The sequence below is a fragment of the Bombina bombina genome, chromosome 1 (genome assembly GCF_027579735.1).
Source record: "Bombina bombina isolate aBomBom1 chromosome 1, aBomBom1.pri, whole genome shotgun sequence".
Classification (NCBI taxonomy): domain Eukaryota; kingdom Metazoa; phylum Chordata; class Amphibia; order Anura; family Bombinatoridae; genus Bombina; species Bombina bombina.
Genome location: NC_069499.1, coordinates 929,821,952 through 929,842,273, shown reverse-complemented (window position 1 = coordinate 929,842,273; position 20,322 = coordinate 929,821,952). Strand labels below are relative to the sequence as shown.

Here is a 20,322-nt window from a genome sequence, read left to right as displayed (position 1 = left end):
TCGATAAATACCTAAATTGTAAATGAAGATGAATTGAGGCTGTCAAGTGAGGAGTAGATAGTGAGAACTATGGTGATAACAACCACGTTCCATAAGGGTAAGTTCAGTGGGCAAAAAATGTGACTAATACAATTTAGCTACTATGGGGATGGCCAAGTCTCACCAGAAATTGATGAGATCAGCTTAAAAATCCAGAAGGCCTTCCTCTCCCCTAGCTTCCGTACTCTGTCCTCACCTCCCTTGAGTGGCGGTATCCTCTCCATGACAGTCCATGTAAAGGATGTCACGCTTTTAGACCAGAGAAGTGGTTTGCCAGGGGAGTTGTTAGTACACCCGCCCTGATATCAGATAGATGCTCTTTGATGCAGGTTCTTGCCTCTCTGGTCGTTAACCCCACATATTGGAGGGAACAATCCTTACAGGTAATGACATATATTACATATGTTGATCTACAGTTGAGGCAGGAGTCTACCTTGAAAACCTGACCAGTGACCATTGAGCTGACAGTATCCCCTGTGATAAGCCTTTCACAGGCCACACAGGTGCGATGATGACACATGATGAAAAAGTACCCTTGCAGCTTAACCAATAGGAGGTGAGAGACCCCTTGCTTTGAGTCTTGTCGGTGCTACCATGTTTCCTATTGACCTGTTCTTCTTTTAAGAATATCTTATCCCTTTCTCGATCTCTTCCTGTAGACTGTCATCTGCAGATAATAGTTTAAAGTGTTTATCCACTATCTGACAAATATCCCTGTACTGTCTAGAGTATTCAGTCATAAGTCACTTTGTCGTTAGGACCTTCCAAGGACTTGTGTTTCTTTGTCTTAGTTTTGCTAGGTCCCAATAAACTATCTCTAGAAATTCCTCTCACCGTATTCCTGGCCTTTGATATCAGTGTACCACTATACCCTCTATCCAGGAGTCTTCTTGTTAGATCATCTGCCTGTTTCTCATATACTTCTGCCTCACTGCAATTTCTCTTGAGGCGAATAAATTGGCCTTTGGCCACAACCTTAAACACCCCCTGAGGATGGCAACTAGTTGCATGTAGTAGTGAATTCCCTGAGATAGTCTTACGATAAGTTGCAGTTGTAATCCTATGACCTTCAATGTAACATCAAGAAAAATGATGGTAGAGTGTTTCATTAGTGAAACTTATGCCCATAGTATTATTGTCCAAACTATCTATGAAGGCATATAGTTCAGCCTCAGATCCACCCCAAATGAAAAGGAGATCATCAATGAAACGACCGTACCAAATTATTTCTTGTCTAGAGGGATTCCCCTTCCCATAGACGTGGGACAGCTCCCACCAACTCATGAAGAGGTTGGCATAGGAGGGGGCAAATTTGGCCCCCATTGCTGTCCCACGTCTCTGCAGAAAGAAATCCCACCCCAAATTCGAAATAGTTGTGACTCAGAAGGAAACTGGTCACCTCTACCACAAAATCCACAAACTTAGAATTGATTCCATACTGCCGTTTCAGAAAAAAAACTAATTGCCTGAAGGCCTTTATCATGTGGTATGGTAGTGTATAGTGACTTGACGTCAACAGTGAGCCATATAAAGTGGGGCTGCCAGATCACATGAGTATGCTTTCAAACCTCATGTACTGTTAAAGGAGGTTATAGCTACCTAGTTGACTCCGATACTCCTGTCGTTGTCAACTCTGGAAGTTTTGTAAACTTTATCAGTTTCTACAATTTTTCTTCCTAGGTGGAAGTCTTTCTAGTCGTGCTATGGAGATTCCACAGGAATGGGAGGTACTGGAGATACCTTTCCCTCTGTCTCCCGTCCTTTAAAGGACTTTTCTTTTGCTGGCTCCATTTAAATGCAACTCGTAGAAGCTTTTTCTTCTGGGGCCAGAGATCTTAGACCCCTATGGAGGGTAGCTAGCTTTTTCGGGTCCTTAGGTAAAAGGACAGATAGCTCAGCATGCTGTTATGAATATTACCTTTATCTATAAAAGTATATTATGTGAAATGGTGCAATTTTAAACTTTTATAAAGAAAACACAAAGCTATAAAACAATTAATTTACCTGATTTAAATATGAAAAGGCATTTTACATAAATGTTAAATGTAAATCTTAATGATATTAACATCTAAAGTGACTTTCTTTCATACATCACCAAAGTAAATAAATTTCCCCTTTTTCAGACAGGAATCAAACTGTCAGGTCGTAGGTCTGTCCCAATAGGCTAAACTCGTCTCAGCAGTTATAATCCAATGATCTCGGACCTCTGTAGTTGATTAGCAAATTACCAACTCCATAAATTATGTGACCAGTTCAAAAGCCCAGGAAAAACGACCCCCTCCCCTTGGGCTAGACCCTATATATTCCCCTTCTTTCATCTAGGAGGAGTCATTAATTATAATATTTTAATCATTAATTAACATAAAATTAATTGGATTAAATATTATTGTTCTAACAGTAGATGGCTCTTGCATATAGGGTAAAAATATTGGAAAAACACTTATTATATTTATGTTTACCCCAACATTCCTAAACTACAATCAAGGTTATAAACTGCACTTATTTACAGAAATAAGCGACTAGCTGGGGTCTAAGCAAGTAAACTACCTTGAATAACGAAAAACATATTGATATGAAACTTCTCAGTCAGCAAGACTGAGGAAAACAAAATTCAATGTAATAATAGCTGAGCCCTGGTTAAGCTTAAAACAAGAAAAAACATGGAGTCTGTTCTGTCATGAAAAATTCATGACAATGCTATTGCACTGTGGCTGACCTCTGAAGCAGCCCAAGGGTTGCAGGTTTGATCCTCGGCGAGGTGCACTCAGCTTTTCATCCTCCCGAGGTTGATAAAATGTGCAGCGCCTTGAGACCCTTACGAGTGATTAGCCGCGGTTTACAATGCAAAGTACTATTACGTTGTATTTAGAAGCTGGAGTTTAATTGTTCTTTCAGAACAATGTATTGTCTTAAATTTGCTGTGCTAGCCCGCTGATGGTGGTTGTGGCCTAGTGGTTAGCAAGCCTGGCTTGAAGGCTCATGATTCAGAGCTTGTAACCAGTCATGGGCCTTTGTGTCCTTCTTTCAATACAAAACAAATCAGCGGACTTCCGGTGGGCGGCGTTCCAATATGGCCACTAACTTAGGTAGCTCCGTCTAAGTTGTTACCCATTAAGTGGTTTGGTGGTCATAACTTCAGCCATCCGTATTGCCCTTAACAATATTTGTGTCTGGGAACTTTTTAGGATCAAGGATTATCATCTTTTGGCTATCGAGAAGCAGTTTCTACTGATAGAAGCCGGCTGGTGCTGTGGCGGGACCTAGTGCAGCCACGCTTTATATATTTTTCCATAGTTCGCATCTTCTTTTATATCCTGACAAAATGGAACTTGTTACTGCTAAGCTAACTGATCTGCTCACACCTTTATTTGACTCCCTATCTGCATCAATAGGGGAACTTCTAACTGAAGTACAACTGTATAAGAAACCACATGGCTTAAGTCGAGCCTCTGCCGACACAGCATTCGTTAACACTGGATTAACAATGGAGACGGCCTCTGATCGTTCTGCTCTAATACAAACTGCCACAGGATCTTCTAATGCTCTTCACGCCTACGACATCTGACTACTTGATGATCGGAGCGACGGATAAGAAATTGGACCTTCCTCGCCCTGTTGTAGAAAGTATCTACCTTGGGAGCTATAATGTGAAAATGGCACAAGGCTGTCCTTTGAATATGGAGAGGTTTATTTTGAAGATAACTGTGTACCATGCCGACACGCTTTCCTGCGCAGATGTGACGGCTCAGATTGGTGAAGCATTCACGGATCAAGTTGGGAAGATCTGCAAAGTAAAAGCTGGAGTGGGTTAAATACTTTCTCACATTACAGCAGTAACATTTTTTTTTATTTATTTTTTTCCAAAATAGCGCAAATGTCTTTCATGCTGTCACCTCAGAATCAATTTTTAAACAATAGCAAGCAAGCGGTCTTCATCCTTATCTGTGCTGGGACTCTGCGCAGTATTTAAAGGGACACTGTACGCAAATTTTTTCTTTTGTGATTCAGATAGAGCATGACATTTTAAGCAACTTTCTAATTTACTCCTATTATCAAATGTTCTTTATTCTCTTGGTATCTTTATTTGAAATGCAAGAATGTAAGTTTAGATGCCGGCCCATTTTTGGTGAACAAACTAGGTTGTCCTTGCTGATTGGTGGATACATTCATCCACCAATCAAAAACTGCTGTCCAGAGTTCTGAACCAAGAAAAAAGCTTAGATGCCTTCTTTTTCATATAAAGATAGCAAGAGAAACAAGAAACATTGATAATAGGAGTAAATTAGAAAGTTGCTTAAAATTTCATGCTCTAGCTGAATCACGAAAGACAATTTTTGGGTTCAGTGTCCCTTTAAAGGAAAAGTGTTTTGTTTTGTCTTGGGGGGGGGGGGGGTTATTTTTCTTTTTTATTATTTTTCTTTTTTATTATTATTTTGTTACTTTTTATCTTAACCCTGTTAACTCTTCATGCTAAGCCACGGTGTTTAACTTTTGTTTCAGTCTCTGCTTTTATGGAAGTGTGTGTCCTTTCTTACTAGTATTATCCTAATGTGAAATAGGTGAATATCTTGGTTGTTAGCTGACATGATAAAATATCTGATAAAACCTGTGCTACAAGCTGACTACTTGCTACGGACCAAACAGAATAATCCATGTTTAGCACTGAGATTGTCCAGATTCAAGCAGCTACTCTCCTCTACGGCAGCTGTGTTTGTGTTACCATGCCTGAACAGTGTTATCAGCAATACGGAATGAATGTGCACACTGAGCTTCTCTCATCCATGACGATCCTCACTTCAAGGAACAGAATTGCTTGCCTGTGGCTCCTGTGCGGATGCCTCTTGGATCTAGCTGATAAAACAGGGAAAAGGAGGACTGGAGTAGGATGAGGTCTTACTGCGGAGGCAATGACCTACTAAATTAAGTGTGCCTGTTTTTGTTTTTATGCTTCCTTCACTTCAGACTGACTTACTTAAAAGTAGACATGGGGAAACCTCCATTAGTAGAATATATATTGGAATGCTACAAAATACTGATGTTCCTTTTCATTCGATATATAAACTTTTTAAAGCTGTTTATGAAAGATTGATAGTCTTGAGGAGGATGTAGTTTACATGCTGAGTTGTTGATGTTATGACCGCATTTGCTTCTATCTTCACCTTCTGGTTTCTCATTATCTGGTATTCTATTATTTTAATGTGTGCTACCTTGGCATATAGAATATTCAGTTATTAAAATTACTTTTAGTTTTTGGTAGCTTTTGGTAACAAATGCCTTAATTCCAGATTTGACACACACATACTGGAAAAAATCAGCTAGCATTTTTTATTTTTTTTTAAAGGCAAAATTTTTTTAACAGTCTTTTACTTGTGGCAAAGCTAGCAACCAATTTGACTGTTATACCTAAACCAATACTATAAAAATACCTGGGTTACAGTAATTCTCTAGTTTTGTTCTACAGAGTTTAATCTATACATTTGTTCATACTTGATTCTACTAAACTATTACCAATAAAAATAACATACTTCACTAGTTTTTTCTGGCTTTACAATTGGCTATTGCCAGACAATAAATGTAATGTCAGTAGTACCAAATAGTAACACCTCTCTCTAGACTCTAAACTTGGGCCATTTATGTCTTGATGCCTTATTTCCAGACAATGATTGATCTTGCACGGGTTATCAATTTAGTAAGATTAAGTAAATAACTACTTTCTCCAACATAGGTGTGTCCGGTCCACGGCGTCATCCTTACTTGTGGGATATTCTCTTCCCCAACAGGAAATGGCAAAGAGCCCAGCAAAGCTGGTCACATGATCCCTCCTAGGCTCCGCCTACCCCAGTCATTCTCTTTGCCGTTGCACAGGCAACATCTCCACGGAGATGGCTAAGAGTTTTTTTGGAAGGGCTTTAAAGACTGGTAGACATTTTTCTGGGCTAAAACGTTTACATTATGAGTATATTTAATGGATGTTATCTATAAATAGTTCTTTTAATCTTGGGGATGTATTAAAAAAAACGGCAGGCACTGTATTGGACACCTTTTTCACTGGGGGCCTTTTCTAGTCATAGGCAGAGCCTCATTTTCGCGCCACTAATGCGCAGTTGTTTTTGGAAAGCAAGGCATGCAGATGCATGTGTGAGGAGCTAAGAACCACTGAAAAAGCTTATAGAAGGCGTCATTTGGTATCGTATTCCCCTCTGGGCTTGGTTGGGTCTCAGCAAAGCTGATACCAGGGACTGTATAGGGGTTAAATGTAAAAACGGCTCCGGTTCCGTTATTTTAAGAGTTAAAGCTTTCAAATTTGGTGTGCAATACTTTTAAGGCTTTAAGACACTGTGATGAAATTTTGGTGAATTTTGAACAATTCCTTCATACTTTTTCGCATATTCAGTAATAAAGTGTGTTCAGTTTAAAATTTAAAGTGACGGTAACGGTTTTATTTTAAAACGTTTTTTGTGCTTTGTTATCAAGTTTATGCCTGTTAACATGTCTGAACCATCAGATAGACGATGTTCTGTATGTTTGGAAGCCAAGGTTCCTCCCCATTTAAATATATGTGATGAATGTGACTTAGTGTCCGGACAAAGTAGGGACAATGATGTCACTGATAATGATGTTGCCCAAAATGATTCCTCAAGCGAGGGGAGTAAGCATGGTACTGCATCATCCCCTTCTATGTCTACACCAGTCTTGCCCACACAAGAGGCCCCTAGTACATCTAGTGCGCCAATCCTTCTTACTATGCAACAATTAACGGCTGTAATGGATAATTCTATTAAAAACATTTTGTCCAAAATGCCTACTTATCAGAGAGAGCGCGATTGCTCTGTTTTAGATATTGAAGAGCATGAGGACGCTGATGATAATGGTTCTAATGTACCCTCACGCCAATCTGAAGGGGCCAGCAGGGAGGTTTTGTCTGAGGGAGAAATTTCAGATTCAGGAAAAATTTCTCAACAAGCTGAACCTGATGTTATTATTTTTAAATTTAAATTGGAACATCTCCGCGCTCTGCTTAAGGAGGTGTTATCTACTCTGGATGATTGTGACAATTTGGTCATTCCAGAGAAATTATGTAAGATGGACAAGTTCCTAGAGGTCCCGGTGCCCCCCTATGCTTTTCCTATACCCAAGCGGGTGGCGGACATTGTAAATAAGGAATGGGACAGGCCCGGCATACCTTTTGTTCCTCCCCCTATATTTAAAAAGTTATTTCCTATGGGCGACCCCAGAAAGGACTTATGGCAGACAGTCCCCAAGGTCGAGGGGGCGGTTTCTACTCTAAACAAACGCACTACTATCCCTATAGAAGATAGTTGTGCTTTCAAAGATCCTATGGATAAAAAATTAGAGGGTTTGCTTAAAAAGATGTTTGTTCAGCAAGGTTACCTTCTACAACCAATTTCATGCATTGTTCCTGTCACTACAGCAGCGTGTTTCTGGTTCGAAGAACTAGAAAAGTCGCTCAATAAAGACTCTTCATATGAGGAGGTTATGGACAGAGTTCAAGCACTTAAATTGGCTAACTCTTTTATCTTAGACGCCACTTTGCAATTAGCTAGATTAGCGGCGAAAAATTCAGGTTTTGCAATTGTGGCGCGCAGAGCGCTTTGGCTAAAGTCTTGGTCAGCGGATGTGTCCTCCAAGAACAAATTGCTTAACATCCCTTTCAAAGGTAAAACGCTATTTGGCCCTGACTTGAAAGAGATTATTTCAGACATCACTGGGGGAAAGGGCCACGCCCTTCCTCAGGATAGGTCATTTAAGGCTAAAAATAAGCCAAATTTTCGTCCCTTTCGCAGAAACGGACCAGCCTCAAATTCTACACCCTCTAAGCAAGAGGGTAATAGTTCTCAAACCAAACCAGCCTGGAGACCAATGCAAGGCTGGAACAAGGGTAAGCAGGCCAAGAAACCTGCCACTGCTACTAAAACAGCATGAAGTGTTGGCCCCCGATCCGGGACCGGATCTGGTGGGGGGCAGACTCTCTCTCTTTGCTCAGGCTTGGGCAAGAGATGTTCAGGATCCTTGGGCGCTAGAAATAGTTTCTCAAGGTTATCTCCTGGAATTCAAGGAACTACCCCCAAGGGGAAGGTTCCACAGGTCTCAATTGTCTTCAGACCAAATAAAGACAGGCATTCTTACATTGTGTAGAAGACCTGTTAAGAATGGGAGTGATTCATCCTGTTCCATTAGGAGAACAAGGGATGGGGTTTTACTCCAATCTGTTCATAGTTCCCAAAAAAGAGGGAACATTCAGACCAATTTTAGATCTCAAGATTCTAAACAAATCTCTCAGGGTTCCATCGTTCAAAATGGAAACCATTCGAACAATTCTTCCTACCATCCAGGAAGGTCAATTCATGACCACGGTGGATTTAAAGGATGCGTATCTACATATTCCTATCCACAAGGAACATCATCGGTTCCTAAGGTTTGCGTTTCTGGACAAGCATTACCAGTTTGTGGCACTTCCATTCGGATTAGCCACTGCTCCAAGGATTTTCACAAAGGTACTAGGGTCCCTTCTAGCGGTGCTAAGACCAAGGGGCATTGCAGTAGTACCTTACTTGGACGACATACTGATTCAAGCGTTCTCTGTCAAAAGCAAAGGCTCATACGGACGTTGTCCTAGCCTTTCTCAGATCTCACGGGTGGAAGGTGAACATAGAAAAAAGTTCTCTGTCCCCGTCAACAAGAGTTCCCTTCTTGGGAACAATAATAGACTCCTTAGAAATGAAGATTTTTCTGACAGAGGCCAGAAAATCAAAACTTCTAAGCTCTTGTCAAGTACTTCATTCTGTTCTTCTTCCTTCCATAGCGCAGTGCATGGAAGTAATAGGTTTGATGGTTGCGGCAATGGACATAGTTCCTTTTGCACGAATTCATCTAAGACCATTACAACTGTGCATGCTTAGACAGTGGAATGGGGATTATACAGACTTGTCTCCGACGATCCAAGTAGATCAGAGAACCAGAGATTCACTCAGTTGGTGGCTGACCCTGAACAACCTGTCACAGGGAATGAGCTTCCGCAGACCAGAGTGGGTCATTGTCACGACAGACGCCAGTCTGGTGGGCTGGGGCGCGGTCTGGGAACCCCTGAAAGCTCAGGGTCTTTGGTCTCGGGAAGAATCTCTTCTCCCGATAAACATTCTGGAACTGAGAGCGATATTCAATGCTCTCAAAGCTTGGCCTCAACTAGCAAAGGCCAAATTCATAAGGTTTCAATCAGACAACATGACTGTTGCATATATCAACCATCAGGGGGGAACAAGGAGTTCCCTGGCGATGGAAGAAGTGAACAAAATAATTAAATGGGCGGAGAATCACTCCTGCCACTTGTCTGCAATCCACATCCCAGGAGTGGAAAATTGGGAAGCGGATTTTCTGAGTCGTCAGACTTTCCATCCGGGGGAGTGGGAACTCCATCCGGAAATCTTTGCCCAAATAACTCAATTATGGGGCATTCCAGACATGGATCTGATGGCGTCTCGTCAGAACTTCAAGGTTCCTTGCTACGGGTCCAGATCCAGGGATCCCAAGGCGACTCTAGTAGATGCACTAGTAGCACCTTGGACCTTCAACCTAGCCTATGTATTCCCACCGTTTCCTCTCATTCCCAGGCTGGTAGCCAGGATCAAACAGGAGAGGGCTTCGGTGATCTTGATAGCTCCTGCGTGGCCACGCAGGACTTGGTATGCAGACCTGGTGAATATGTCATCGGCTCCACCATGGAAGCTACCTTTGAGACAGGACCTTCTTGTTCAAGGTCCATTCGAACATCCGAATCTGGCTTCACTCCAACTGACTGCTTGGAGATTGAACGCTTGATTTTATCAAAGCGTGGTTTTTCAGATTCTGTCATTGATACTCTTATTCAGGCTAGAAAGCCTGTAACTAGGAAAATTTACCATAAAATATGGAAAAAATATATCTGTTGGTGTGAATCTAAAGGATTCCCATGGAACAAGATAAAAATTCCTAAGATTCTATCCTTTCTACAAGAAGGTTTGGAGAAAGGATTATCTGCAAGTTCTTTGAAGGGACAGATTTCTGCTTTATCCGTCTTACTTCAGAAAAAGCTGGCGGCTGTGCCAGATGTTCAAGCTTTTGTTCAGGCTCTGGTTAGAATCAAGCCTGTTTACAAACCTTTGACTCCTCCTTGGAGTCTCAATTTAGTTCTTTCAGTTCTTCAAGGGGTTCCGTTTGAACCCTTACATTCCGTAGATATTAAGTTACTATCTTGGAAAGTTTTGTTTTTGGTTGCAATTTCTTCTGCTAGAAGAGTTTCGGAGTTATCTGCTCTGCAGTGTTCTCCTCCTTATCTGGTATTCCATGCAGATAAGGTGGTTTTGCGTACTAAACCTGGTTTTCTTCCGAAAGTTGTTTCTAACAAAAATATTAACCAGGAGATAGTTGTGCCTTCTTTGTATCCGAATCCAGCTTCAAAGAAGGAACGTTTGTTACACAATTTGGACGTTGTCAGTGCTCTAAAATTTTATTTAGAGGCTACAAAGGATTTCAGACAAACATCTTCTTTGTTTGTTGTTTATTCAGGTAAAAAGAGAGGTCAAAAAGCAACTTCTACCTCTCTCTCTTTTTGGCTTAAAAGCATCATCCGATTGGCTTATGAGACTGCCGGACGGCAGCCTCCTGAAAGAATCACAGCTCACTCCACTAGGGCTGTGGCTTCCACATGGGCCTTCAAGAACGAGGCTTCTGTTGATCAGATGTGTAAGGCAGCGACTTGGTCTTCACTGCACACTTTTACCAAATTTTACAAATTTGATACTTTTGCTTCTTCTGATGCTATTTTTGGGAGAAAGGTTTTGCAATCCGTGGTGCCTTCCATCTAGGTGACCTGATTTGCTCCCTCCCATCATCCGTGTCCTAAAGCTTTGGTATTGGTTCCCACAAGTAAGGATGACGCCGTGGACCGGACACACCTATGTTGGAGAAAACAGAATTTATGCTTACCTGCTAAATTACTTTCTCCAACGGTGTGTCCGGTCCACGGCCCGCCCTGGTTTTTTTTTTTTAATCAGGTCTGATGAATTATTTTCTCTAACTACAGTCACCACGGTATCATATGATTTCTCCTATGCATATTCCTCCTTTACGTCGGTCGAATGACTGGGGTAGGCGGAGCCTAGGAGGGATCATGTGACCAGCTTTGCTGGGCTCTTTGCCATTTCCTGTTGGGGAAGAGAATATCCCACAAGTAAGGATGACGCCGTGGACCAGACACACCGTTGGAGAAAGTAATTTATCAGGTAAGCATAAATTCTGTTTTTTTTGTTTATGTTCGGTTTGTTTTGTTTGTAAGTTTATAGTTTGAAAACCAGAAGCACGGGACTGATCACACATAACAGAAGAAAACATAATTTATGCTAGCCTGATAAATTCCTTTCTTCTGTTGTGTGATCAGTCCACGGCCCGCCCTGTTTTTTAAGGCAGGTAAATATCTTTTAAATTATACTCCAGTCACCACTTCACCCTTGGTTTCTCCTTTCTCGTTGATTCTTGGTCGAATGACTGGGAGTGACGTAGAGGGGAGGAGCTATGTGCAGCTCTGCTGGGTGAATCCTCTTGCATTTCCTGTTGGGGAGGAGTTATATCCCAGAAGTAATGATGACCCGTGGACTGATCACACAACAGAAGAAAGGAATTTAAAAGGTAAGCATAAATTATGTTTTTATACATAAGCTGGCCTTAAAGGCTTAAAATATGTTACTAGGCTAAAAGTTTCCAATAGTAATTTGTTTTAAAACCAAAATTGCAGAAGAAAAGAAGGAAATTAAGCCGTTTTCTATCTTTAACACTGAGCAGAAAACACACACACACACACACACACACACACACCTTCTCTTTTTTACAGTTGTAACATGTTTTTCTCTTTTCTACCTAGGATTTTAATGGCTGGAATCTTGCCTTTTGGAGCAATGTTTATTGAGCTCTTTTTCATTTTCAGTGTAAGTTGAACATTTTATTTTACACAGAACCACACTTCACTTTTCTGCTTTGTTGCTTTATGATTAAAGATAACACTAAAGGGATATTAAACAGTGCTCCTTGGGTAGAAACAAATAATTTAAATCAAAGTAAATATAAAAAGAAAAATATTGTGAAAAACAGCAAATAACTTGCTTTTTTTTCTTGCACAATAAGCATTTAGGTATTCTCAGTCTAGCCCTACCCCCAGTGTTTTAGGAGCAGACGATTTTCAAAACCTGTTTGTTTGTTTTTTTTGTTTTGTTTTTTTTCCCCTGTCATTTCTGGGAAAGAGCAAATCTTACTCCCTGTTAGTGGCGGCTGGTGAATTTTAAAGATACATGCAAAGAAAGCGGTGCTTACCCCCAGGCGATGTGTAGAAAGGCTTCTTCTGCGATTCATCCAGCGCGTCTTCAGTGTGTGCACAGTGTCCTCATTCCTACGGGTGCAGACAAGAGCCAGAGCCAGATGTCCCAGTCCAATGACGTCAGAAAGCTACAAGAGAGAACTGAAGAGAATCCGGCTAACCATCCGATAACACCACCAATCGGATGGTTAGCCGGATTCTCTTCAGTTCTCTATTGAATTTTAAAGATGGCGTGGTGTTAGACCCCACCCCTTGAAATAAAGCCCTTCCATCAGATGACTTTCATATTACTACAATATAAATATATGAACATATAGAGAGAAAGATCAATATATAGAGAGATATATGCCTCTGTAATATATATGTCTATATTTCTCCAACATAGGTGTGTCCGGTCCACGGCGTCATCCTTACTTGTGGGATATTCTCTTCCCCAACAGGAAATGGCAAAGAGCCCAGCAAAGCTGGTCACATGATCCCTCCTAGGCTCCGCCTACCCCAGTCATTCTCTTTGCCGTTGTACAGGCAACATCTCCACGGAGATGGCTTAGAGTTTTTTAGTGTTTAACTGTAGTTTTTATTATTCAATCAAGAATTTGTTATTTTGAAATAGTGCTGGTATGTACTATTTACTCAGAAACAGAAAAGAGATGAAGATTTCTGTTTGTATGAGGAAAATGATTTTAGCAACCGTCACTAAAATCCATGGCTGTTCCACACAGGACTGTTGAGAGCAATTAACTTCAGTTGGGGGAACAGTGAGCAGTCTCTTGCTGCTTGAGGTATGACACATTCTAACAAGACGATGTAATGCTGGAAGCTGTCATTTTCCCTATGGGATCCGGTAAGCCATGTTTATCAAGATCGTAAATAAGGGCTTCACAAGGGCTTATTAAGACTGTAGACTTTTTCTGGGCTAAATCGATTCATTATTAACACATATTTAGCCTTGAGGAATCATTTATTCTGGGTATTTTGATATAATAATATCGGCAGGCACTGTTTTAGACACCTTATTCTTTAGGGGCTTTCCCAAATCATAGGCAGAGCCTCATTTTCGCGCCGGTGTTGCGCACTTGTTTTTGAGAGGCATGACATGCAGTCGCATGTGAGAGGAGCTCTGATACTTAGAAAAGACTTTCTGAAGGCGTCATTTGGTATCGTATTCCCCTTTGGGCTTGGTTGGGTCTCAGCAAAGCAGATACCAGGGACTGTAAAGGGGTTAAAGTTAAAAACGGCTCCGGTTCCGTTATTTTAAGGGTTAAAGCTTCCAAATTTGGTGTGCAATACTTTTAAGGCTTTAAGACACTGTGGTGAAAATTTGGTGAATTTTTTGAACAATTCCTTCATGTTTTTTCGCAATTGCAGTAATAAAGTGTGTTCAGTTTAAAATTTAAAGTGACAGTAACGGTTTTATTTTAAAACGTTTTTTGTACTTTGTTATCAAGTTTATGCCTGTTTAACATGTCTGAACTACCAGATAGACTGTGTTCTGAATGTGGGGAAGCCAGAATTCCCATTCATTTAAATAAATGTGATTTATGTGACAATGACAATGATGCCCAAGATGATTCCTCAAGTGAGGGGAGTAAGCATGGTACTGCATCATTCCCTCCTTCGTCTACACGAGTCTTGCCCACTCAGGAGGCCCCTAGTACATCTAGCGCGCCAATACTCCTTACTATGCAACAATTAACGGCTGTAATGGATAATTCTGTCAAAAACATTTTAGCCAAAATGAACACTTATCAGCGTAAGCGCGACTGCTCTGTTTTAGATACTGAAGAGCATGACGACGCTGATAATAATGGTTCTGAAGGGCCCCTAACCCAGTCTGATGGGGCCAGGGAGGTTTTGTCTGAGGGAGAAATTACTGTTTCAGGGAACATTTCTCAACAAGCTGAACCTGATGTGATTACGTTTAAATTTAAGTTGGAACATCTCCGCATTCTGCTTAAGGAGGTATTATCCACTCTGGATGATTGTGACAAGTTGGTCATCCCAGAGAAACTATGTAAAATGGACAAGTTCCTAGAGGTCCCGGGGCTCCCAGAAGCTTTTCCTATACCCAAGCGGGTGGCGGACATTGTTAATAAAGAATGGGAAAGGCCCGGTATTCCTTTCGTCCCTCCCCCCATATTTAAAAAATTGTTTCCTATGGTCGACCCCAGAAAGGACTTATGGCAGACAGTCCCCAAGGTCGAGGGAGCGGTTTCCACTTTAAACAAACGCACCACTATACCCATAGAGGATAGTTGTGCTTTCAAAGATCCTATGGATAAAAAATTAGAAGGTTTACTTAAAAAGATGTTTGTTCAGCAGGGTTACCTTCTACAACCAATTTCATGCATTGTCCCTGTAGCTACAGCCGCATGTTTCTGGTTCGATGAGCTGATAAAGGCGGTCGATAGTGATTCTCCTCCTTATGAGGAGATTATGGACAGAATCAATGCTCTCAAATTGGCTAATTCTTTCACCCTAGACGCCACTTTGCAATTGGCTAGGTTAGCGGCTAAGAATTCTGGGTTTGCTATTGTGGCGCGCAGAGCGCTTTGGTTGAAATCTTGGTCAGCTGATGCGTCTTCCAAGAACAAGCTACTTAACATTCCTTTCAAGGGGAAAACGCTGTTTGGCCCTGACTTGAAAGAGATTATCTCTGATATCACTGGGGGTAAGGGCCACGCCCTTCCTCAGGATCGGCCTTTCAAGGCAAAAAATAAACCTAATTTTCGTCCCTTTCGTAGAAGTGGACCAGCCCAAAGTGCTACGTCCTCTAAGCAAGAGGGTAATACTTCTCAAGCCAAGCCAGCTTGGAGACCAATGCAAGGCTGGAACAAGGGAAAGCAGGCCAAGAAACCTGCCACTGCTACCAAGACAGCATGAAATGTTGGCCCCCGATCCGGGACCGGATCTGGTGGGGGGCAGACTCTCTCTCTTCGCTCAGGCTTGGGCAAGAGATGTTCTGGATCCTTGGGCGCTAGAAATAGTCTCCCAAGGTTGTCTTCTGGAATTCAAGGGGCTTCCCCCAAGGGGGAGGTTCCACAGGTCTCAGTTGTCTTCAGACCACATAAAAAGACAGGCATTCTTACATTGTGTAGAAGACCTGTTAAAAATGGGAGTGATTCATCCTGTTCCATTAAGAGAACAAGGGATGGGGTTCTACTCCAATCTGTTCATAGTTCCCAAAAAAGAGGGAACGTTCAGACCAATCTTGGATCTCAAGATCTTAAACAAGTTTCTCAAGGTTCCATCGTTCAAGATGGAAACCATTCGAACTATTCTTCCTTCCATCCAGGAAGGTCAATTCATGACCACAGTGGATTTAAAGGATGCGTATCTACATATTCCTATCCACAAGGAACATCATCGGTTCCTAAGGTTCGCATTCCTGGACAAGCATTACCAGTTCGTGGCGCTTCCTTTCGGATTAGCCACTGCTCCAAGGATTTTCACAAAGGTACTAGGGCCCCTTCTAGCTGTGCTAAGACCAAGGGGCATTGCTGTAGTACCTTACTTGGACGACATTCTGATTCAAGCGTCGTCCCTTCCTCAAGCAAAGGCTCACACGGACATTGTCCTGGCCTTTCTCAGATCTCACGGATGGAAAGTGAACGTGGAAAAGAGTTCTCTATCTCCGTCAACAAGGGTTCCCTTCTTGGGAACAATAATAGACTCCTTAGAAATGAGGATTTTTCTGACAGAGGCCAGAAAAACAAAACTTCTAGACTCTTGTCGGATACTTCATTCCGTTCCTCTTCCTTCCATAGCGCAGTGCATGGAAGTGATCGGTTTGATGGTAGCGGCAATGGACATAGTTCCTTTTGCGCGCATTCATCTAAGACCATTACAACTGTGCATGCTCAGTCAGTGGAATGGGGACTATACAGACTTGTCTCCGAAGATACAAGTAAATCAGAGGACCAGAGACTCACTCCGTTGGTGGCTGTCCCTGGACAACCTGTCACAAGGGATGACATTCCGCAGACCGGAGTGGGTCATCGTCACGACCGACGCCAGTCTGATGGGCTGGGGCGCGGTCTGGGGATCCCTGAAAGCTCAGGGTCTTTGGTCTCGGGAAGAATCTCTTCTACCGATAAATATTCTGGAACTGAGAGCGATATTCAATGCTCTCAAGGCTTGGCCTCAGCTAGCGAGGGCCAAGTTCATACGGTTTCAATCAGACAACATGACAACTGTTGCGTACATCAACCATCAGGGGGGAACAAGGAGTTCCCTAGCGATGGAAGAAGTGACCAAAATCATTCTATGGGCGGAGTCTCACTCCTGCCACCTGTCTGCTATCCACATCCCAGGAGTGGAAAATTGGGAAGCGGATTTTCTGAGTCGTCAGACATTGCATCCGGGGGAGTGGGAACTCCATCCGGAAATCTTTGCCCAAGTCACTCAGCTGTGGGGCATTCCAGACATGGATCTGATGGCCTCTCGTCAGAACTTCAAAGTTCCTTGCTACGGGTCCAGATCCAGGGATCCCAAGGCGGCTCTAGTGGATGCACTAGTAGCACCTTGGACCTTCAAACTAGCTTATGTGTTCCCGCCGTTTCCTCTCATCCCCAGGCTGGTAGCCAGGATCAATCAGGAGAGGGCGTCGGTGATCTTGATAGCTCCTGCGTGGCCACGCAGGACTTGGTATGCAGATCTGGTGAATATGTCATCGGCTCCTCCTTGGAAGCTACCTTTGAGACGAGACCTTCTTGTTCAGGGTCCGTTCGAACATCCGAATCTGGTTTCACTCCAGCTGACTGCTTGGAGATTGAACGCTTGATCTTATCGAAGCGAGGGTTCTCAGATTCTGTTATCGATACTCTTGTTCAGGCCAGAAAGCCTGTAACTAGAAAGATTTACCACAAAATTTGGAAAAAATATATCTGTTGGTGTGAATCTAAAGGATTCCCTTGGGACAAGGTTAAGATTCCTAAGATTCTATCCTTCCTTCAAGAAGGATTGGAAAGAGGATTATCTGCTAGTTCCCTGAAGGGACAGATTTCTGCCTTGTCTGTGTTACTTCACAAAAAGCTGGCAGCTGTGCCAGATGTTCAAGCCTTTGTTCAGGCTCTGGTTAGAATTAAGCCTGTTTACAAACCTTTGACTCCTCCTTGGAGTCTCAACTTAGTTCTTTCAGTTCTTCAGGGGGTTCCGTTTGAACCCTTACATTCCGTTGATATTAAGTTATTATCTTGGAAAGTTTTGTTTTTAGTTGCAATTTCTTCTGCTAGAAGAGTTTCAGAATTATCTGCTCTGCAGTGTTCTCCTCCTTATCTGGTGTTCCATGCAGATAAGGTGGTTTTACGTACTAAACCTGGTTTTCTTCCAAAAGTTGTTTCTAACAAAAACATTAACCAGGAGATTATCGTACCTTCTCTGTGTCCGAAACCAGTTTCAAAGAAGGAACGTTTGTTGCACAATTTGGATGTTGTTCGCGCTCTAAAATTCTATTCAGATGCTACAAAGGATTTTAGACAAACATCTTCCTTGTTTGTTGTTTATTCCGGTAAAAGGAGAGGTCAAAAAGCAACTTCTACCTCTCTCTCTTTTTGGATTAAAAGCATCATCAGATTGGCTTACGAGACTGCCGGACGGCAGCCTCCCGAAAGAATCACGGCTCATTCCACTAGGGCTGTGGCTTCCACATGGGCCTTCAAGAACGAGGCTTCTGTTGATCAGATATGTAGGGCAGCGACTTGGTCTTCACTGCACACTTTTACCAAATTTTACAAGTTTGATACTTTTGCTTCTTCTGAGGCTATTTTTGGGAGAAAGGTTTTGCAAGCCGTGGTGCCTTCCATTTAGGTGACCTGATTTGCTCCCTCCCTTCATCCGTGTCCTAAAGCTTTGGTATTGGTTCCCACAAGTAAGGATGACGCCGTGGACCGGACACACCTATGTTGGAGAAAACAGAATTTATGTTTACCTGATAAATTACTTTCTCCAACGGTGTGTCCGGTCCACGGCCCGCCCTGGTTTTTTTAATCAGGTCTGATAATTTTTTTTTCTTTAACTACAGTCACCACGGTACCATATGGTTTCTCCTATGCAAATATTCCTCCTTAACGTCGGTCGAATGACTGGGGTAGGCGGAGCCTAGGAGGGATCATGTGACCAGCTTTGCTGGGCTCTTTGCCATTTCCTGTTGGGGAAGAGAATATCCCACAAGTAAGGATGACGCCGTGGACCGGACACACCGTTGGAGAAAGTAATTTATCAGGTAAACATAAATTCTGTTTTTAGTGATATTGGAGGAGCCATCTGATATATAAGTATTGTTTGTCTCTCCTAATGTATTATCATAAGGATTAGGTAAGGTAAAGTGCCAGTGCCACACCAATAATGTCACAAACACAATCCAAAATATGAGTTTTACTGTTTTAGTTTTAAAACAACATACTGTATGTTTGCAGTAAGTTAGTATAACCAGTAGATGGCAGTTGAATGCACATTTTTGCTTTTGATAAAGTCATAGATGGAATGTAAACTGAAATATGTAATACAGCAATGATAATGCTCTTATTGAGCCAACTCAGGAAACGGCCTGGTAGCCTATGATATTAGTTCCAGTTCACAACTGAACATCTTCTAAAAAATCAAGCAAATTTGAATGGGTTATCTCTTACTTTTCCACATCTCTGTCAGTGAAGCAAAGCTCTTTGATACGGTATTGGTTGACAATTTACAGTTAATGCAATATCTTATTTTATCCACCACTCTTAGATTCTTTAGCTTAGCAGTTGTTTTTTAACATTAGTAGCTACACATTTAAAGCACCATACCAGTCAACTGCTAACCTTGGCAGCTGAAGTGCTCTGCTCCTTCTCTGTGCAGGGCTGGGAGTTGTGCTGCACGTAACTGTCCTGGGCTGTTGTCTGGGTAAGCAAGGCTACGGCAGCCAGGGGAAGTGCTTGGCTCTTCCTCTGTGCAGGGCTGGGAGTTGTGCTGCACGTAACTGTCCTGGGCTGCCGTCTGGGTAAGCAAGGCTACGGCAGCCAGGGGAAGTGCTCGGCTCTTCCTCTGTGCAGGGCTGGGAGTTGTGCTGCACCTAACTGTCCTGGCCTGCTGTCCGGGTAAGCAAGGCTACGGCAGCCAGGGGAAGAGCTCGGCTCTTCCTCTGTGCAGGGCTGGCAGTTGTGCTGCACCTAACTGTCCTGGCCTGCTGTCCGCGTAAGCAAGGCTACGGCAGCCAGGGGAAGTGCTCGGCTCTTCCTCTGTGCAGGGCTGAGAGTTGTGCTTCACGTAACTATCCTGGCCTGCCGTCTGGGTAAGCATGGCCACGGCAGCCAGGGGAAGTGCTCTGTTCCTCCTCTGTGCTTCCTGCTATCTCAGCTCCTCACCTGCCCAATGTCCCTGTGTGCTGTCACCTGTAATCCCACCCCCATGCTGCCAGCCACTGGGATGATAGGAGCCCGGTACTATGTTACAAGACTGTCTAAGCCTAAACGACCGAATGAGGTAACGTCAGAAATGTCTTAATGCTTAAAATGCTCTTGACGGCAGATTTTTAAAAATAAATGCCCTTAGATCTTGTATTGTTGTCTAACATTTTAGTTTTTTAAATATAAACTTGCGTATTGCTTTTTAATTTCAATAATTTAACAGACTGTTTAACATCCCTTAACAATTGTGGTAATGTTTTATTACTGATTACAATAAATCATTTTTATTTTTTTCTTCCCTATAGGCAATTTGGGAAAATCAGTTCTACTATTTGTTTGGATTCTTGTTCCTTGTATTTATTATCCTTGTGGTGTCTTGTTCCCAAATCAGCATTGTCATGGTATATTTCCAGCTTTGTGCTGAGGTGAGTAGCCCTGTGATGAATGGAGAGGGTCCATAAAAAGGTTTGCCAATTGGTTCTAGGAGTTGTTCTGCAGTGTGAAAGGACAGCTACAGGGGTTCCCAGTGACTTC

The 20,322-nt window shown here is 42.4% G+C and overlaps 1 protein-coding gene across 1 annotated transcript in view; it reads left to right on the top strand.

Moving 5' to 3' along the window:
• Positions 1-20,322, top strand: part of TM9SF4 (transmembrane 9 superfamily member 4) — a 118,126-nt gene that overhangs the window by 95,786 nt on the left and 2,018 nt on the right. Inside the window, exons 12-13 of the mRNA XM_053715921.1 lie at positions 11,954-12,017; positions 20,094-20,213. Of these exons, the coding sequence (XP_053571896.1) occupies positions 11,954-12,017; positions 20,094-20,213 (184 nt within the window). The remainder of the gene's footprint in view (positions 1-11,953; positions 12,018-20,093; positions 20,214-20,322) is intronic.